The 20478-nt window shown below is 44.6% G+C and overlaps 1 protein-coding gene across 1 annotated transcript in view; it reads right to left on the bottom strand.

Moving 5' to 3' along the window:
* Positions 1-20478, bottom strand: part of LOC118400598 (Golgi-specific brefeldin A-resistance guanine nucleotide exchange factor 1-like) — a 122703-nt gene that overhangs the window by 24422 nt on the left and 77803 nt on the right. The window contains exons 7-22 of the mRNA XM_052477092.1: positions 20211-20271; positions 13859-13913; positions 10064-10211; positions 7933-8123; positions 7654-7825; positions 7205-7416; positions 7009-7107; positions 6660-6854; positions 6217-6412; positions 5931-6068; positions 5728-5816; positions 5316-5518; positions 4911-5034; positions 2661-2786; positions 1248-1330; positions 802-1038 (exon numbers count right to left, since the gene is read on the bottom strand). Coding sequence (XP_052333052.1) covers positions 802-1038; positions 1248-1330; positions 2661-2786; positions 4911-5034; positions 5316-5518; positions 5728-5816; positions 5931-6068; positions 6217-6412; positions 6660-6854; positions 7009-7107; positions 7205-7416; positions 7654-7825; positions 7933-8123; positions 10064-10211; positions 13859-13913; positions 20211-20271 — 2329 coding nt within the window. The remainder of the gene's footprint in view (positions 1-801; positions 1039-1247; positions 1331-2660; positions 2787-4910; positions 5035-5315; positions 5519-5727; positions 5817-5930; positions 6069-6216; positions 6413-6659; positions 6855-7008; positions 7108-7204; positions 7417-7653; positions 7826-7932; positions 8124-10063; positions 10212-13858; positions 13914-20210; positions 20272-20478) is intronic.

The raw sequence follows: 20478 nt of genomic DNA, 5'->3' as shown, positions 1-20478 counted from the left end.
TAAGAATGTGTTAACTGACTTGCCTCGTTAAATAAAGTTGTAAAAATAAATAAATAAATAATAGGCAAAATCGCCATCCAAAAATACAGATTCCGGATTGTAATGAAAACTTGAAATCATCCCCAATTAATCGGCCATTCTGATTAATCGGTCGACCTCTACTCTGGATAACATAAAAACAGCCTAACCAGCTCTGCTTCGGGCAAGTAAAATGGTCAGAGTGAGCTCTTCTCTCATTTGTGTCAGGAAGCAGCTAGCAAGATAGCCAACGTTAAACCAGGTACTGTAGCTTGGGTGCTTGACTGCTGTCAGGTCAGAAAGCTCTGAAGCTCTCAGAGCGAAACGCTCTGAATTTACAAATGGCCAATCTGGCAACGCTCTGAGTTTATGAACGCCCAGAGCATACTCTGGCACTCCAGATTAAATTTACGAACACACCCGTAGTATAAACCAGCCTTTAGTCTAGAAATATTTGGTTGTTTAGTACATAGACTCACATGTGAATCCTTAAAGAGATGGGTGGGGCTAAAGCTTAAAAGGGGGTGAACGAAGCTGAATGGGTGTAGACAAAAAGTTCTTCCAGTAGGTAACAAAACATTTAAGGGTAATTTTCTCAAAAGTGAGATTACAACTTTATCAACTTTCAAAGCAGAATTACTTTCCCAACTGTAGTGTATGACATACCATTTTCTATCTCTGAGTCTCTACTTTTATTCACTGTAAAAAAAAAACACAATTTAAAATGTTGATACATAAGACCGAATCGAGCCGGTCGGTCACATCTGAGCAGGCCTAGTGTACCTAAAGCCAGCTATGGCCTTCTGGATGATTGTGTCGTCCAGGCTCTTGTCGAAGACGTAGGAGAGGGCTGCGATGGTGGGCCCCCAGGTCATGGTGAACAGGTCATGGTCGTAGCTGCCGGCAGGCACATGGAGGAAGACCCCCTCGGAGGTGGCCCCCCGGTGGAGCAGCACGTTCCATACATAGTTCTCCTTCACCAGGCCAGACTGCTCGTCTGGCATCACTATCTCTTCATTCCTACACGACAGAGAATACCATGATTGCTAAGGCAACTTCGATCATCTAGGGTGGGTCATTTGACATGAAAAAAAAAAGACACTGTCAAAGTGCCAACACTGAAACAAATAAGTACATCCTCTTGAAATGAAGATTAATTTCCTTCATCTTGTGTGTGTGTGTATGTCACAAACATTTCTATATAAGATCTACATAAGACTATGGCTTACTTGATTGCATTGTAGATGTCCTCCAGCATATCCTGATCAAAGTCTGTATTTCCATTCACACCCTTCAGATTCTTCTTGAATTGCTACATGAAAGGGGGGAAGAAAGACAGTTAACACTGATAATATGGGAATCAGGGCACCCTCATCACACGAATCATTGTGGAGCTCTGCCAGCTAGCCTGGCTCTGGTATCCAATGCTTTGGCATGCAATGCTCTTGTTAATTGAGCATCCAAAAATTAAGGGGGTAGGGGTCCAAGCTTTACCAACGTATGTGTCACTTAATACAGTTAGGTGTGGTGTTAGTCAAACAGGATCGAGGCCAAGAGCCACAGCAAATAAACACATCCACCGTGTGTTGACTGATCGAATCAAGGCTCCTGGTTGGCTGCGTGCTTTGCCTAATGGCAGGTAAACCAGAGGGGAAACTCGAGATGCTTTGCAGCGGGATGGACAGACAGAGAAATAAACAAAGTGAGGGCTCAGGGTCGGCGTGGAGCAGACGACGGTAACAATAGCCTCCACAGACACAAAGCAGCTGGTCGTGATGCCTGCCAAGTAATCATGGGACTGACAGCCAGAGACAGCAGAGCTGTTTCCACACCGACATATTTGTTGAAGAGCTATAATGTTGCACTATGCACTAGCTGAGTATAATTCAGAGCAATAGCATCTTTGACTATTGCCATGAGCCTCGGAATATCGTATCATGGCATTTGACAATTGCCAATGACAATTGGAGGTCACATCATAAGAACTTTCATCCGTAATAACGGTGTTGTTATATACTGTGCTTAGAGTTAGTAAACTGAACAGTGGGAATTTCATTGCCCTCACAATTCCAAATGGCAACCGAGGATCGGGTATGTCTTGTGTGGGAGAATGGCCCACCATAGGCCTCTTCAGAACCCTGCCCATGGGACTTGTGTTTAGTCTTCAGGTGCTGTCACTCACACAGAGAGAGGGAGCCAGGACACCTCCCCCCGTCCTCCCCCCTATCCTCGCCCACCCCCTCACTTCTCCCACCCCTCCAGTCACGTCCTCTCTCCCTCCTCCCTTCTTCCACCCCTGACTAAGCAGGATGACCTAATCCCATAGACCACCACTGGGCACAGCTGTTACTGGAAGTCGGCTGGAAGTCTAAAAGGGGCCTCTTGTGAAACCCAACGTTGCATGGCACAAAGCGCTCATAAGAGGTGATTCATATCATATCTAACATATGTGGGTTATAGGTGCATTTCTGAACATTTCAATTTAAGACAAAATAAGATCGGATAAGATTTTGTTTTGTAGTAGTAGAAAACTTAAATTGGTAGGAATAGTAACTTAGTCCATTTATATCAATAAAATATATTTTAAATATAAAAATAGTGAGCGAGTTTTCATGAGAAATAAATAGTGTGTGTGTGTTTACCTCAATAGTCATGGGGATGTTCTGCTTGCGCACATTGTTGTTGTGCTGGTCCGTGTTGAGCATGATGACAGCATAGGCCAGGGCGAAGCCTGCGTCGTTGGTCATGAAGGGAGAGCCGTTCACTTTCTACACACACAGGGAAAGACACACTAATATAACCCTCTGTCCATAGAAATACTTTCCAGGTCACGAGGGCAACCCTCTCTGGTTATTTAAGGAGCAGTCAGTGGCCCTGCTGGTTGTGTCTCCCTGCCCTCGACAGACAAGCCAGCTCTGTTTATTATGCATGTCTAGTAACTTTACCCCTACCTACAAGTACATATTACGTCAATAACCTCAAATAACCTGTAACCCCGCACACAGACTCTGTACTGGTACCCCATGTATATAGCCTCATTATTGTTATTTTTGTGTTACTTTTTTTTAATACAATTTATTTTACTTAAGTTTATTTAGTAAATATTTTCTTAACTCATTTTTGATAAAACTGCATTGTTGGTTAAGGGCTTGTAAGTAAGTATTTTACGGTACGTTTGTACCTGTTGTATTCAGCGCATGTGTATAAATCAAATCAAATTTTATTTGTCACATCAACAGCTGAGTTCCAGATACACACATCAATATAACAACCTTTGGGCATATCAAAACATCTAAACTCAGCAAAAAAAGAAACGTCCTCTTTTCAGGACCCTGTCTTTCAAAGATAAATCGTCCAAATAACTTCACAGATCTTCATTGTGAAGGGTCTAAACACTGTTTCCCATGCTTGTCCAATGAACCATAAACAAGTAATGAACATGCACTTGTGGAACAGTCGTTAAGACACTAACAGCTTACAGAAGGTAGGCAATTAAGGTCACAGTTATGAAAACTTAGGACACTAGAGGCCTTTCTACTGACTCTGAAAAACACCAAAAGAAAGATGCCCAGGGTCCCTGCTCATCTGCGTGAACATGGCTTAGGCATGCTGCAAGGAGGCATGAGGACTGCAGATGTGGCCAGGGAAATAAATTGCAATGTCCGTACCGTGAGACGCCTAAGACAGCACTACAGGGAGACAGGACGGACAGCTGATCGTCCTCGCAGTGGCAGACCACGTGTAACAACACCTGCAAAGGATCAATACATCCGATCATCACACCTGCGGGACAGGTACAGGATGGCAACAACAACTGCCCGAGTTACACCAGGAACGCACAATCCCTCCATCAGTGATCAGACTGTACACAATAGGCTGAGAGAGGCTGGACTGAGGGCTTGTTGTAGGCCGGTTGTAAGGCAGGTCCTCACCAGACATCACCGGCAACAACGTCGCCTATGTGCACAAACCCACAGTCGCCGGACCAGACAGGACTGGCAAATAGTGCGCTTCACTGACGAGTCACGGTTTCGTCTCACCAGGGGTGATGGTCAGATTCACATTTATCGTCGAAGGAATGAGCATTACACCGAGGCCTGTACTCTGGAGCAGGATTGAGGTGGAGGGTCCGTCATGCGCTGGGGCCGTATGTCACAGCATCATCGGCCTGAGCTTGTTGTCATTGCAGGCAGTCTCAACGCTGTGCGTTACAGGGAAGACTCCTCCTTCATGTGGTACACCACCTGTTACTTTTGATTTTGACGCCCCCTTTGTTCAGGCACACATTATTCCATTTCGGTTAGTCACCCGTCTGTGGAACCTGTTCAGTTTATGTCTCAGTTGTTGAATCTTATGTTCATACAAATATTTACACATGTTAAGGTGCAAGGACTTTTCTTTTTTTGCTGAGTTTATATTTGTCCTGCTGAAAGTGCAATCACAACTGCTCAATAGTGGGAAAGAGACGTGTGTGTGTGTGTGTGCAGTAAGAATATCTGTGAACTCATTCAAGGCGATTGTGTATGGACAGGGAGACTATGAAAAGACATTACAATAAAATATTTTCCAGGTCACGAGGACGACCCTCTCCGGTTATTTAAGGAGCAGCCAGCAGTTTTGTCCCCCTGCCCTTGATAGACAGGCCGGCTCTGTTATGTCAGCCTTGCAGTTGCAACTTTATCCTGTTCCCCCAATTACCTGAGTGACTAATGTCCCTGTCCTTGATTCAGATCAGGGTCACAGTTCCACTGGACGTAATTACATGATGATAGGGACAGTTGGTGGCAACGATTGCCTTGCGGTAATGGAAGAAGTGTGTCCCTCCCTGTGCCCCTGTGCATGTGTGTGAGGAAAAAGAGAGTCTTCCAAGGGGGGTAAGGCAGCTGACTTACATGCCAGGTGTCTGTGAAGGTTTCCAAAAGTCTATGGATGACCGGAGCCTCTCCTGGCAGTCTGAAGGCCTCCAGATACAGACGCAGCGCCTCGTCAATACGCAGCCCTCGGAAGGTGAACGTGCTGCACGTGAGAATGAGTATAATTCACTAATATGGATATTCTGAAGTATATTCTTCAGTTTCTTTTTACTCAGCTATACATATCCATTTTTGTACTGCATTTTATAATTGTTAGCGATTAAAGACCATTTATAGGGTTCAACTAAATAAAACGTCACTGCTTCACTATTCATTGCTGCACTAGTAACCCGAGCCAAGCTTCAGTGCAATTCAATGAAGGAGCAGATCCAACTGGTTGTACATCATGCTGTCCGGTAATAATAAGAGGACTGGGGCTCCTACTTGACAAAGCTGTCCAGTAGCTCCATATATTTGCGGTCACTGATGAACTCTCCGATCTGCTTCTTGTCGAGGCGGGGGTTCTCCCGGAGCCACTGGGCCACCTCGTTGTTGTCCATGGGGCTGCTGAGGAGACCCTTCTCCTGCAGGAACTGGATGCCCTTCTTAGGCTTCTGGTTGAACTGCTCTGTGCCACTGTTCAGCAGCTGGAATCGTACAATATAAATATGATCACTTTATCTTAGCAACACAAAGCGGGTCAGATCACAACTTGAGATCCACAAGCAGACTCAAACGCCACTGTTGTCAATGCATGGTTTATGTCAAAGTCTGTGTTACAAGACGTGTGGAAACATCATTAACGGCCACGCATAAGTCATTTAAAACAGATGCACAACAAAATCATAAAACATACCTTCTTTTTATTTCTGATGTCCAACAGCTCTTGAGAATCCGGTAAACAAGACGAGAAGCGTTGTGGCTTTTTTGGTTCTTTCTTCTCAGCTAAAATAAAAATTGAATTTTCACTTTTAAATCAATTTCATTCATGTCTATGAACCTGAATGCTAACCCAGTGCTTGAGGAGACCTGGCCACTGGTTAGTAAAATCAAACTTACCTGGTTCTGTCTCCTCCTGGTCTTGTCTGCCCAGTCTCATCTTCTCTGCCATCAGGTGCCCGCTGGTAGGTGGTAGGGGCACACTGTCAGCCTCTGGAACATTCTGACCGTTGGCACTGTTCACCTGCCTGCTCGCTTCTACAACCACATCAGAAAAACATTAATGAATAACCCTCTATACACATCTAATACAACCATTGTCAATGTAAATGATGGACAAAGACCATTATAGTATAAGACCAACTAAGCAGAAAGTATACCAAGTGTATGAGAGCAATCGGCGTACCCGTGGTTGTGTCTGTACGGTCGTTGGTTGAGCACTCCCCTTCTGCCAACACCATTTCTGCTGAGTGGTCCTGCTGAGTGGTGCTGTTGAGCACCTTTGCCTGGCAGTGGGCCTCAGTGCTGTCAATCACAGTGAGTAGGGCCTCTAGTGAGAGGAGGTGGGTTGTGTAGAGCTGTCCGGACACAGGGAAGGCATTCTGCAAGACAACATGACACAAACACACCATAGTTCAACAAAAGAGAACAATGTTCCCCTGAAAATGAAAAGCATGGAGCGTGACAGTGTGCATCAAAAGGAAACAAATGAAGTATTAAGCCTTGACTGAACGGGACAGTGGACACTCTCCTAATGCAGATTTTAGAAAGTAAACAAAACCCTAAGCTCTCCGGAGTGATCATCAAGTGAGTGTGAGTGGCCAGAGAACAGGCATCATCAGTTCCCACCTTGGAGAGCAGCTTGGTGAGGTCTTCAAACAGGTTTGAGCAGTAGAAGTCACAGTCATGATTGATGTAGAGCTCGGTGACGAAGCTGGGGATCCTCGAAAGCTGCACCAGGGCCTCCAGGGCCATCTCCTTCATCTCATAGGGCATCTTCATGTTCTCTGACGTGATGATGTCCATCAGCTTCTTCAGATACATCTGCAGAATGTGAGAAGGTGGTTAAGTTGGTCACTCTGTTCAGTTGCTGGTTTTTACCATGACTCAGCTTGTGTGTGGTTGTGTTAAACTAGTCATTAGTGTGTGATCACTTGTGACAATATCAAATGCAAAGAAGATGAACACTCCCAAGTACCTCGAGCTGAAACTTCAAATGTCCTCGCATGCTCTCAAAGAGTAAGAAGCACGCTCGGATGGAGGCGGCATACAGGTTCATACGGTCCACACTTAGCAACTGAAATAGAAATAAACAGCACGGTCGTTACCTTGTATTGTGTTGAACAGACGCAATACAAGGTTCCCCTCCTGAACAAACCTGTGGTGTACAGTACCTGGAAGAGGTGTCTGCAGAGTTCGTCTTTGACCAGGCCCAGCAGTGACTGGTAGGGGGCGATGTGAGCCGCCTCCAGAGCCACGGTCAGCAACTGCAGGCCCATGTGCATCATGGCGTCCGTGTTGTGGCGGTCATGGGGGTTGGTCAGTGAGATGAGGAAGCGGAAGAGCTCCCGCAGACAGGGCAGGGAGTAGGGGATGAGAGCCGCACCTGGGAGGTTAGGAAATTACAACATGACAGTTAGGAGAGGATTCAAAGCCATCATTTGGGTGAGATGCCAGGTTGGGGTGAGACACGGGATATAAAAGGAGACACGCAGAGACAAGTTGTGAGACATGGGTTGAGACGTGAGGAGACACAAAAGGAGACAAACAAGGTGAAATGCGAAGTGGAACAGGGTGAAATCCAAACAATGCTGGCGGTGGTGGGATGGCTCACCATCCTCACCGTCTCTCTGTGTTTGCTGTGGTGTGAAGCGGACTCCTCGGGGGTTGACATAGTCCATGTCATGTAATGAGGCTAAGTCCGAATGCTCTGTCACAGATTCTCCGTCCTCCAGGACCTCAGGGATGGACTCCACCGAGGCTGACTGGGCATGCTCCACCTGCCTACCCTCAGACTGGCAGGGGAAACAGAAACATCAGCGTATGAACATTAATGAGCACGAACGAAGACTAGGAATATGCAAAAAGTGACATAACATAGCTGATTCCAGTGTCCCCCTACCTGAGTGTACAGGTGTCCAGGCTCTGTGGAAGGGGTGGTGGCGGCAGAGCTGCTCTGGTCCAGGTCTGTCAGGTCCTCTCTGGAGGTGGCCTTGGAGCAGGTGTCCAGGCCACTGTCTGTGGGGGTGGACATGGAGGAGGCCACGCTGTCTGAAACAGACAAACTATCCTGCTCGATGAATGAGACTCCACCTGGTAGAAACACACAGACCTGTGTTAGCTACATAAGCATTTTTTTTGTTGAAGATCGCCTAGACTTATCCATGCTATTCATCTCTCCGCTTTAAAATGCATGACAGTATAAATGTTAATATATCTATGAGGTGTAAGTTTAAAAGACACATACAATGAAGCCCCCTTGGACCAAATATGATTTTCTAAGCTGTTCTTTACCGAAGAGGCATTTGTTATTGATGTGTGGCGGGCGGGGCATGCATTGATAATGTTTGATCAATTGTCTGTCTTCCGGGTTATTACAACGCGGTCGACTTAGGGGTTCGAGTATCAGCCGACTGTCTGTGCCCTTCCTTAGTTACCTTCTATGTCTATCCCACCGATCTTGTTTCTAACACGGTCTGAAAAAACAATAAAATGTGTGAAAAGAACATTTTCATAAACTCAGCAAAAATAAAAACATCCCTTTTTCAGGGCCCTGCCTTTCAAAGATAATTTGTAAGAATCTAAATAACTTCACAGATCTTCATTGTAAAGGGTTTAAACACTTTTTCCCATGCTTGTTAAATTAACCATAATCAATTAATGAGCATGCACCTGTGGAACGATCGTTAAGACACTAACAGCTTACAGAAGGTAGGCAATTAAGGTCACAGTTATGAAAACTTAGGACACTAAAAGAGGCCTTTCTACTGACTCTGAAAAACACCAAAAGAAAGATGCCGAGGGTCCCTGCTCATCTGCGTGAAAATGGCTTAGGCAAGCTGCAAGGAGGCATGAGGACTGCAGATGTGGCCAGGGAAATAAATCGCAATGTCCGTACTGTGAGACGCCTAAGACAGCGCTACAGGGAGACAGGACGGACTGCTGATAGTCCTCGCAGTGGCAGACCACGTGTAACAACACCTGCAAAGGATCAATACCTCCGTACATCACACCTGCAGGACAGGTACAGGATGGCAACAACAACTGCCCGAGTTACACCAGGAAAGCACAATCCCTCCATCAGTGCTCAGACTGTCCGCAAGATGCTGAAAGAGGCTGGACTGGGGGCTTGTAGGCCTGTTGTAAGGCAGGTCCTCACCAGATATCACCGGCAACATCGTCACCTATGGGCACAAACCCACCGTCGCTGGACCAGACAGGACTGGCAAAAAGTGCTCTTCACTGATGAGTCGCGGTTTTGTCTCACCAGGGGTAATGGTTGGATTCGCGTTTATCGTCGAAGGAATGAGCGTTACACCGAGGCCTGTACTCTGGAGTGGGATCGATTTGGAGGTGGAGGGTCCGTCATGGTCTGGGGCGGTGTGTCACAGCATCAACGGCCTGAGCTTGTTGTCATCGCAGGCAATCTCATCGCTGTGCGTTACAGGGAAGACATCCTCCTCCCACATGTGGAACCCTTCCTGCAGGCTCATTCTGACATGTCCCTCGTGCATGACAATGCCACCAGCCATACTGCTCGTTCTGTGCGTGATTTCCGGCAAAATAGGAATGTCAGTGTTCTGCCATGGCCAGCAAAGAGCCCAGATCTCAATCCCATTGAGCAAGTCTGGGACCTGTTGGATCGGAGGGTGAGGGCTAGGGCCATCCCCCCAGAAATGTCCAGGAACTTGCAGGTGCCTTGGTGGAAGAGTGGGGTAACATCTCACAGCAAGAACTGGCAAATCTGGTGCAGTCCACGAGGAGGAGATGCACTGCAGTACATAATGCAGCTAGCTGGTGGCCACGCCAGATACTGACTGTTACTTTCGATTTTGACCCCCCCTTTGTTCAGCGACACATTATTTCATAACTGTTAGTCACATGTCTGTGGAACTTGTTCAGTGTATGTCTCAGTTGTTGAATCTTGTTATGTTCATAAAAATATTTACACATTTTAAGATTGCTGAAAATAAACTCAGTTGACAGTGAGAGGACGTTTCTTTTTTTGCTGAGTTTACAAGATTGAGTCTCACCAGAGAGGTTGTTGTTGCTGAGGGTGGTGGTAGGGGCCTGCTCCAATCCGCCCGAGGCACTTCGCACCATGTGGCGGGGGGGGTGGGGCGAGCGCTTCTGCTTCTTCCACTTTGACGACTCACTCATCCCACCAGCACGCATCTTCAGCTAAAACCGGTAGAACACACACAGTCAGTACACAAATACACAAAACCACTGGCTGTGCTCTTGGCTAGAGGGTGTTGTAATGTCATCATATATTGTACAGATGATGGTATCAGGTTAATCTTTTAAAGGTAACAGGATCCTTTTCCATACAGTATTTGGACAGTGCCCCAGTATAACAGTCTTAAAACAGAAAGTCATACACAGACGTCTGAAAAAACAACACTGTTTACTAACATATGAGATTGCATAGCAGTCACCCCAATGGCAAGATACAATATCTGTACGAAGGTGGAATAAGAAAATTCAACAAAAAGTCCCACAGGATTAAACACAAGAAACAAATTCAAGCAGCCACAATGAAAAGGGTCATGGCATGGTTTTGTTAGTGTACTCCAACACTTTATAATGAATCTAACTACATCAATACATATGCAAATTGGATTTTGGTTTAAAATAAATTGCCCCTTAGCATTGTGTATTGAATCTTTAGAAGTGGGTGGTTAGTGGGTTCAGAATAAGAGGACAGGAGGGGCAGGGAAGATGAGGAGGAGGGATGGTCATTCTCCAACTGAGTCACCAGTCATCTCCTTACCTGCACTCGTTTGTTTTTCCACAACATATTGTAAGCCTCAGGAGAGAAGGGGGCAGGTGCCCGTGATTAGTGATGGACGACATGTCAGCAGCAGCACACAGACAAGGAACTCACTCAGTGATGCATGGGGTGTAGGGGGGGTTCAAACAGAGTACCATGCAAACCCCACCGGGATGGGCTTGTTTGGAAAAGAGGGTAGCGGGTTACGGGGGGTGGGTCGACACAGGCAGGATCCATACGGAGACATTCACAAATGAGCAGGCCAAACCAGACAGCACAGTGAAGGGCAGGCAATCAGACAGAATGGCAAACTTCACATTGTAACAGCTCAAGCTGACATTTTTTTGACACCCTTTTTCTCCGCAATTTCTATCTTGTCTTATTGCTGCAACTCCCCAACAGGCACGGGAGGCAAAGGTCGAGTCATGCATCCTTGGAAAAACACGACTCGCCAAACCGCGCTTCTTAACACCGGCCGCTTAACCGGAAGCAGGTTGCACCAATGTGTCGGAGGAAACACTGTTCAACTGACGACCGAGTCAGCCTGCAGGTGCCCAGCCCACCACAAGGAGTTGCTAGAGCGCAATGAGCCAAGTAAAGCCCCCTGACCAAGCCCTCCCCTAACCCTGACGATGCTGAACCAATTCTGCGCTGCCCTATTGGACTCCCGATCACGGCCGGTTGTGATACAGCCCGGGATTTCTGGTGCCCATCAACATTTGTATTTGTACACATGGAGTCTAGGTTTGATGGGGTATGACTGTGAAATAAAAGCACCACTTGTGTTCTTCTCTACTGTTTGTGGTATGAAGCTAAATCAGAAATGCCAGGGAAATGTCCAATCCAAACCACACAATGCATACAGTGCATTCGGAAAGTACTCAGACTTTTTCCCACATTGTTACATAACAGCCTGATTTTAAAATTGATTCAATTGTTTTCGTCAGCCAATCAATCTACACACAATACCCCATAACGACAAAGCAAAATCTAGTTTTAATTCATTGTTGGAAAAGTTATATATATATATATAAAAAATAAAAAAACTTAGATATCACATTTACATAAGTATTCAGACCCTTTAATCAGTACTTTGTTGAAGCACCTTTGGCAGCGATTACAGCCTCGAGTCTCCTCGGGTATGACGCTACAAGCTTGCCACATCTGTATTTGGGGAGTTTCTCCCATTCTTCTCTGCAGATCCTCTCAACCTCTGTCAGGTTGGATGGGGAGCATCGCTGCACAGCTATTTTCAGGTCTCTACAGAGATGTTCAAATCGGGTTCAAGTCCGGGCTCTGGCTGGACCATTCAAGGATTTTCAAAGACATCCCGAAGTCAGTCCTGCGTTGCCTTGGCTATGTGCTTCGGGTCATTGTCCATTTGGAAGGTAAACCTTCGCCCCAGTCTGAGGTGCTGAGTGCTCTGGTGCAGGTTTTCATCAATGATCTCTCTGTACTTTGCTCCCTTCATCCTGACTAGTCTCCCAGTCCCTGCCGCTGAAAAACATCCCTATAGCATGATGCTGCCACCCCCATGCTTCAACTCAGGGATGGTGCCATGTTTCCTCCAGACGTGACGTGACGCCTGGCATTCAGGCCAAATAGTTCCATCTTGGTTTCATCAGACCTGATCATTTTGTTTCTCATGGTCAGAGTTCTTTGGCAAACTCCAAGCGGGCTGTCATGTGCCTATTACAGAGTGGCTTCTGTCTGACCACCACCATAATGGCCTGATTGTTGGAGTGCTGCGGAGACGGTTGTCCTTCTGGACACCATCTCCTGTCTCGGAGCCCTACGGACACTTCCTTCGACATCATGGCTTGGTTTTTGCTCTGACATGCACTGTCAACTGTGGGATCTTATATAGACAGGTGTCTTTCCAAATGATGTCCAATCAATTGAATTTACCAAAGCAGTTTCCATTTGCAGCGAACTCCAATCAAGTTGTAGAAACATCTCAGGGATGATCAATGGAAACAGGATGCACCTGAGCTCAATTTGGAGTTTCATAGCAAAGGGTTTGAATACTTATAAGGTATCTGTTTCTTATTTTTAATACATTTGCAAACATTTCTAAAAACCTGTTTTCGCTTTGTCATTATGGGATATTGTGTGTAGATTGATGAGGAAAAGAAAAATGCATTTAACAGATTTTACAATAAGGCTGCAACGTAACAAAATGTGGACAGAGAGAAGGGGTCTGAATTCTTTCCAAATGCACTGTATATAGAAATGGGTATGAATACATGAACAGTCTGAAATAACGTAATTTGTCGTACAGCCTGAAACCATTAACCTGTATTTATTTTCATTTAAATTAAATTGAGTTTAGTGGGATAAAAATAAATAATCTAACCACAAAATAATGAAATGTCTTCTTAAGTTGTTAATAATTTATGTGAAATTTATGTTGTAGAAATATGAAATTCCTTTAAACCCAGGTTACAAGAAAATGCTAAAATATCCCTAAAATGCACTCTCATGCATTCACTCCAGATAGCCATGCTACTCTGGCCTATTTCAATGCACTCGTCGAGAGCCAATCGAAAGGTGTTTTTAACAAGTACCCTTACTAAGCCCCTCTGATTGGTGTTTTTAGGCTGCTCTGTACACATAAGAGCCTGTGTATTCAGGATACAGGATGGGATCTGTGGGAGGGAACACAGGCAAATATGCATTTTGTAAAGAGGAACTCAAATAAAATAAAAAATGCAGCATTTAATGAGATGGCGGTGATATTGGGAAAAGCACGCCAACACGATGGGTGGAAGCAGAGGGAGGGAAAGGCATATTGGGTATGCAGTTGCAATTCTACACGTCAAGACAAGATATTATTATGATTGTTTTGACAGTTTTCTTTTTGGCCGTGAGGGAGCAAAGTCCTGGCAAAAAGAGTTGTTGTTGCGGTGGACATCCCTGTAGAGTACAATGATTATTCACAGCACCATGGGGATGACAGGAACCCGGAGGAGAAAAGGGGAGGGGGTGATGCAAGAAAATCAGCCATAGCCAGACAGTACTGGCACATTCAACATTAAGCCTAATTTGATTTTACCTTCTTCATGTTGGCGCCCACAAAACTTTTGGCCTCCTCTTTAAACTGGGGTAGTCTATAAAAAAAAAAAGAGGGGGGATGTCAATTATCAGACTTATACATTCATTAATGTAGCTATGTGATACATTGCCCTGTCCTCTCCTCCCTCTACGTTGAGTTCCTGTGCCTTCTCAAACTCAACCGTCAATTCAAGGTCATTCATTCATCAGCCACCGTGAGTTGACAGGAAACCTGTTATCCACACCAACAAAGCAGTTTCCGTTTGCAGCGGATATTTGAAGTTGAGTCACTTTTATATGTAGAGCTAGAGCAATCAATCAAATGAAATGCAGTTGTAAAACCCTTTTTACATCAGCAGTCGTCACAAAGTGCTTATAAAGAAACTGATCCTAAAACCCCAGAGAGTAAGCAATGCAGAAGCACAGAGGCCAGGAAAAACTCCCTAGAAAGACTTGAACCCAGGAAGAAACCAAGTCCTCTTCTGGCTGTGCGCGGTGGCGATTATAAGAGTACATGGCCATTAAGAGCACAGAAGGCGTAAAGCCCTTGCAAACTGTATGATACCAAAGGGCAGTACTTGAATATCACAGTTTAGACTAACATGGAGACTCAATGTCATTAACGCCACACTGAAAATAAAATCTGTATTGTGTAACCACATGCATGTCAATATCCAAGCAGGGACAAAGAACGGAAAATTGTTTGTCATCTTAGATGAAATTCAATTAAATCCCCCAAAGGCTTGCAGACAGTAAAATCAAAACAGCTGGTGTAAAAGTTGACAACTGCTAAACAAAGCTTGTTAAACTAACCAAAGCTCCATGAAAATAACCATAAACACAGAGAGACCAATGCTTATAAGGCACAAGGCTGACAGAAGCAATCTGTCTGAGGGCCCTGCATTTCCATCCCGAACCCAGATGAGCTTCTCAGTGGCTTGACGAGATGAGCTGTGCAGCGTAATGTTTCTAGTCCGCACACACTGTCCGAGAGCCCTGTGCTTTGTGGACTCTTGGGCTTTGCGGCGAATGAGATGTCACTGGCTACCACACACACACACACACGGAGACGGGGGTCCCCCCCGACGTTAACTCTGCGTTAATAGAGTGTTGTCTTGCAAGCTCGATTATTGGATGATCTGTGAGTCCAACAGATTAACATTCATAATACTTTCAGTAGGCAATCTAAGCCTCCTCCTGAGCACTCAATGAGATCCACTGCTCATTATGCCCAGGCTGCCCAAGGCTCTTACGTCTTTATTATGGATGAGCTGCTGACAAGAGGGGGGGGGGCTGGGTGAGTGAGTCTACGTAATAGCCATCCTTAACGTACTCGCACATTGTTGTGGGAAGGAAAGTTGTAATAACAGGCTTTAATTTTTTCACCATGGGACGCACCTTTTATTTGACCTTTATTTAACGAGGCAAGTCAGTTAAGAACAAATTCTTATTTTCAATGACGGCCTAGGAACAGTGGGTTAACCGACTTGTTCAGGGGCAGAACGACTGATTCTTTACCTTGTCAGCTCGGGGACTCGATCTTGCAAACTTTTGGTTACTAGTCCTAACCACTAGGCTACCTGCCGCTACGATGGCTGTCATTCATTTCTATTTGCATATCCGACAACTAGTAAACAGTGTTGTAAGAGATATGATAACAAGCTGCTGCAGTGCATGACACACAACTCCCAACGACGACACAAATACACAAAGAATGTCCTGATGGTGACTTAGCGATATCAACGGGCTCTACTGTGAAAGACACCACGTTTCTTAACAAATCCTGCATCAAATAGCCTCATCTGAGATCCATGCGCCTCCAAGAGAGAATTACACCGTGACTTTGTTTTGAGCTCTGTTTATTCTTGAGGTGGCGAGGGGAGGGGGGTAATACATTTAGACAATGAGACGACTCTATTCTGGCTGGTTTTATGATCATTTCTGGCAGGATTACTGGCCATGCTAATTCTGTGTGTGTTTATGGGGGAGACGCTCTTCTTCATCTATATGCAGATCATACAGTCTGGCGCACTGCAGGCTCATCCACTCGTCTGTGAGACGATGTGACTGGAAGTCTAATGTACGGGCCTCTGGGACAGGGGGTGGGGGAAGCGATGTGGCATGCTTCCCCACTATGCTGAAGTCGGTAGAGAATCATGTTATTGCATTAGTGGACCGGCGCCCTGTTGACCTCTGAATGCAGAGGGAAATTAAGACGCTAAGTGTCGCTGAATACATTAATGTACAATGCCTTCAGAAAGTATTCACACATTTTGTTGTGTTACAAAGTAGGATTAAAATTGATTTAATTGTCATTTTCTGTTAACGATCTACACAAAATACTCTGCAATGTCAAAGTGGAAGAAAAATTACATTTGTAAAAAATTAAAAAATCCTGAAAAATAAAACACTAATATATCTTGATTAGATAAGTATTCAACCCCTTGATTCAATACATGTCAGAATCACCTTTCGCAGTGATTACTGCTGTGAGTTTTTCTGGGTAAGTCTCTAAGAGCTTTCCACAACCGGATTGTGCAACATTTGCCCATTATTATTATTATTAGTCAAATTGGTTGTTTGATCTTTACTAAACAACCATTTTCAGGTCTTGCCAAAGATTTTCAAACAGATTTAAGTCAAAACTGTAACAAGGCCACTCAGGAACATTCACTGTCTTCTTGGTAAGCAACTCCAATGTAGATTTGGGCTTGCATTTTAGGTTATTGTCCTGCTAAAAGGTGTATTCACCTTCCAGTGTCTGGTGGAAAGCAGACAACCCGGTTGTCCTCTAGGATTTTGCCTATGCTTAGCTCCATTCCATTTTATTATTCTGAAAAACTCCCCAGTCAACGATTACAAGCATCCCATAACATAATGCAGATGGAGAGTGGTACTCAGTAATATGTTGTATTGGATTTGCACCAAACATAACACATTGTATTCCAGGACAAAAAGTGAATTTCTTTGTCACATTTTTTTGCAGAATTACTTTAGTGCCTTGTTACAAAAACAGGACGCATGTTTTGGAACATTTTTATTCTGTATAGGCTTCCTTTTCACTCTGTCAATTTGGTTAGTATTGTGGAGTAACTACAATGCTGTTGATCCAACCAGTTTTCTCTTATCACAGCCATTAAACACTAACTGTTTTAAAGTCACCATTGGCCTCATGGTGAAATCCCTGAGCGGTTTTCCTTCCTCTCCGGCAACTGCGTTAGGAAGGACGCCTGTATCTTTGTAGTGACTGGGAGTATTGACACACCATCCAAAATGTAATAGCTTCACCACGCTCAAAGGGATATTCAATGTCTGTTTTTTTTCTTAATCTACAAATAGGTTCCCTTCTTCGCGAGGCATTGGAAAACCTCCCTGGTCTTTCTGGTTGAATCCGTGTTTGAAATTCACTGTTCAACTGGGGGACCTTACAGAAAATTGTTTGCGTTGGTTACAGAGACGAGGTAGTTATTTTAAAAAATATATATATGTTTAACACTATTATAGCATACAGTGGGTGTCCATGTAACTTCTGTGACTTGTTAAGTTTACTCCTGAACTTACACTATACAGTGCATTCGGAAAGTATTCCCGACCACTTGACCTTTTCCACATTTTGTTACGTTACAGCCTTACTCTAAAATGTTCCCCCCCCTAATTAATCTACACACAATACCACATGAGAATTCAAAATACGTTTTTAAAATCTTTTTAAAATTAAATAAGTATTCAGACCCTTTACTTAGTACTTTGTTAAAGCACCTTCGGCAGCGATAACAGCCTTGAGGCTTCTTGGGTATGACGCTACAAGCTTGGCACACCTATATTTGGGGAGTTTTGTCCATTCTTCTCTGCAGATCCTCTCAAGCTCTGTCAGTTTGGATGAGGAGCGTTGCTGAAACAGCTATTTTCAGGTCTCTCCAGAGATGTTAGATCCGGGCTCTGGCTGGGTCACTCAAGGACATTCAGAGACTTGTCCCGAAACCACTCCTGCATCATCTTGGCTGTGTACTTAGATTTGTTGGGCGAAGGTTCACCTTCCAGGACCAGTCTGATGTCTTGTGTGCTCTGGAGCAGGTTTTCATCAAGGATCTCTCTGTACTTTGCTCCCTTCATCTTTCCCTCAATCCTGACTAGTCTCCCAGTCACTGCCACTGAAAAACATCCCCATAGCATGATCCTGCCACCACCATGCTTCACCACAGGGATGGTGCTATGTTTCCTCCAGACGTGCTGCTTGACATTCAGGCCAAAGAGTTCAATCTTGGTTTCATCAGACCAGAGAATCTTGTTTCTCATGGTCAGAGTCCTTTTGGCAAACTCCAAGCGAGCTGTTATTTGCCTTTTACTGAAGACTGACCACTACCATAAAGGCCTGATTGGTGGAGTGCTGCTGAGATGGTTGTCCTTCTGGAAGGTTCTCCTATCTCCACAGAGGAACTCTGGAGCTCTGTCAGAGTGACCAGGAAGCTCTAGGAAGAGTCTTGGTGGTTCCAAACGTCTTCCATTTAAGAATGGAGGCCACTGTGTTCTTGGGGACCTTCAATGCTGCAGACATTTTTTGGTACCCTTCCCCAAATCTGTGATTTGACCCAATCCTGTCATCTTGGAGCTCTACAGACAATTCCTTCAATCTCATGGATGATCAATGGAAACAGGATGCACCTGAGCTCAATTTCAAGTCTCATAGCAAAGGGTCTGAATACTTATGTAAATAAGGTATGTTTTTTATATTTTGTGCAAACATTTCTAAAAACCTGTTTTGCTTTATCATTATCGGGTATTGTTTGTAGATTGACGAGGATTTTTTAAAATTTAATCCACTTTAGAATAAGACTGTGGAAAAAGTCAAGGGGGCTGAATACTTTCCGAATGCAATATATACAAAAGTATGTGGACAGCCATTCAAATTAGTGGATTCGTCCATTTCAGCAACCTCCGTTGCTGACGGGTGTACACAATCATGCAATCTCCAAAGACAAACATTGACAGTAGAATGGCCTTACTGAAGAGCTCCGTGACTTTCAACATGGCACCATAATAGGATGCCACCTTTCCAACAAATCAGTTCATCAAATTTCTGCCCTGCTTGAGCTGCTCCGGTCAACTTTAAGTGCTGTTATTTTGAAGTGGAAACTTCTAGGAGTAACAACAGCTCAGCTGTGAAGTGGTAGCTCACACAAGCTCACAGAATATGACCGCCATGTGCTGAAGTGCGTAAAAATCCAAAATGGTTTGTCGAGATCGGTCTGGAAGAACTTTACTAGCCTGCCTGACCTCAACCCCATCAAACACCTTTGGGGTGAATTGGAACGGCGACTGTGAGCCACACCTAATCGCCCAACATCAGTGCCCGACCTCACTAAGGCTAGTGGCTGAATGTGAAGTCCCTGCACTAATGTTTCAACGTCTAGTGGAAAGCCTTCCCAAAAGAGTGTGGTCCTTCTGTAGCTCAGTTGGTAGAGCATGGCACTTGTAACGCCAGGGTAGTGGGTTCGATCCCCGGGACCACCCATACGTAGAATGTATGCACACATGACTGTAAGTCGCTTTGGATAAAAGCGTCTGCTAAATGGCATATATAAGAGTGGAGGTGGTTATAGCAGCAAAAGAGGGACCAACTCCATTTTAATGCCCATAATTTTGGAATGAGATGTTCAACGAGCAGGTGTCCACATACTTTTGGTCATGTAGTGTATTTAGGCTTGCAATAAAAAAGGGGTTAAATACATAGACTCAAGACAATTCAGCTTTTCATTTTTTATGAATTTATAAAAATGTAAAGAAAACAAACATTATTCCACTAACATTGTGGGGAATTGTGTGTAGGCCAGTGACAAAATCTCAATCTGAAAAAGTCAAGGGAAATGAAAACGTTCTGAATGCATTGTATTTAGTGATAATTTCAATTGAGGCTTGACAGAGATTATACCATTATTAGTAGATGGTAAACTGACTTTTGCATAAAAAACCTTGAATAATTATCATTGGCGCTTTAAAATGGTCGTTTACAGAGCCAATGGCTCACACGTCTGATGACGAGGACTGGGATTTTCAGTTGGAGTTTAAGTTCACCAAATTAACTTCATACTAAAAAGTCAGACATTGATTATGAAGCAACTTGTAAAATTAAACAGACTTGTAATTTACACACAGCACAGTGAGGTAAGCCCTAACCCTACAACTTTCCCTCCCAGTGGTTTTCATGGTAGGCGCTCTAATCCAATATCCTAATTGAAAGGGTTCTCTATAGACAAACTGGAAGTTAATTTCCTGAAGTTTTCCAGTCCCAGTGTACGGTGTGGAGGCTTGGGCTTGTCTCACACACACACATATCTCCCCACCCTTCCCGTTACCTGGAAAACAGCAGCTGCACCATATCCACCAGTGTGTGTTCGGCTGATTTCCTCAGGAGCTCTGTGGAGAGGGCAAAACAAACAGAGGAGGTGCCATTAGAGCCCAGAGGACAAGAGGAAAGAGGCCAGGCTGGGACCTCTTGTATGTCTATGTTTGGCCTGAATAAGGAGGGCATTTTATTAAAGCACAGCTCAGGGACTGAGGGAGGGTTGGGGGGGGTTAGTGAACTACTAACGCCTGAAGGTCTGGAGGGGGTGAGAGTTGTAG

This window comes from Oncorhynchus keta, chromosome 2, assembly GCF_023373465.1.
Source record: "Oncorhynchus keta strain PuntledgeMale-10-30-2019 chromosome 2, Oket_V2, whole genome shotgun sequence".
NCBI lineage: Eukaryota > Metazoa > Chordata > Actinopteri > Salmoniformes > Salmonidae > Oncorhynchus > Oncorhynchus keta.
Note: the sequence above shows the minus strand (reverse complement) of the source record. Positions and strands in the feature narration are given on the sequence as shown.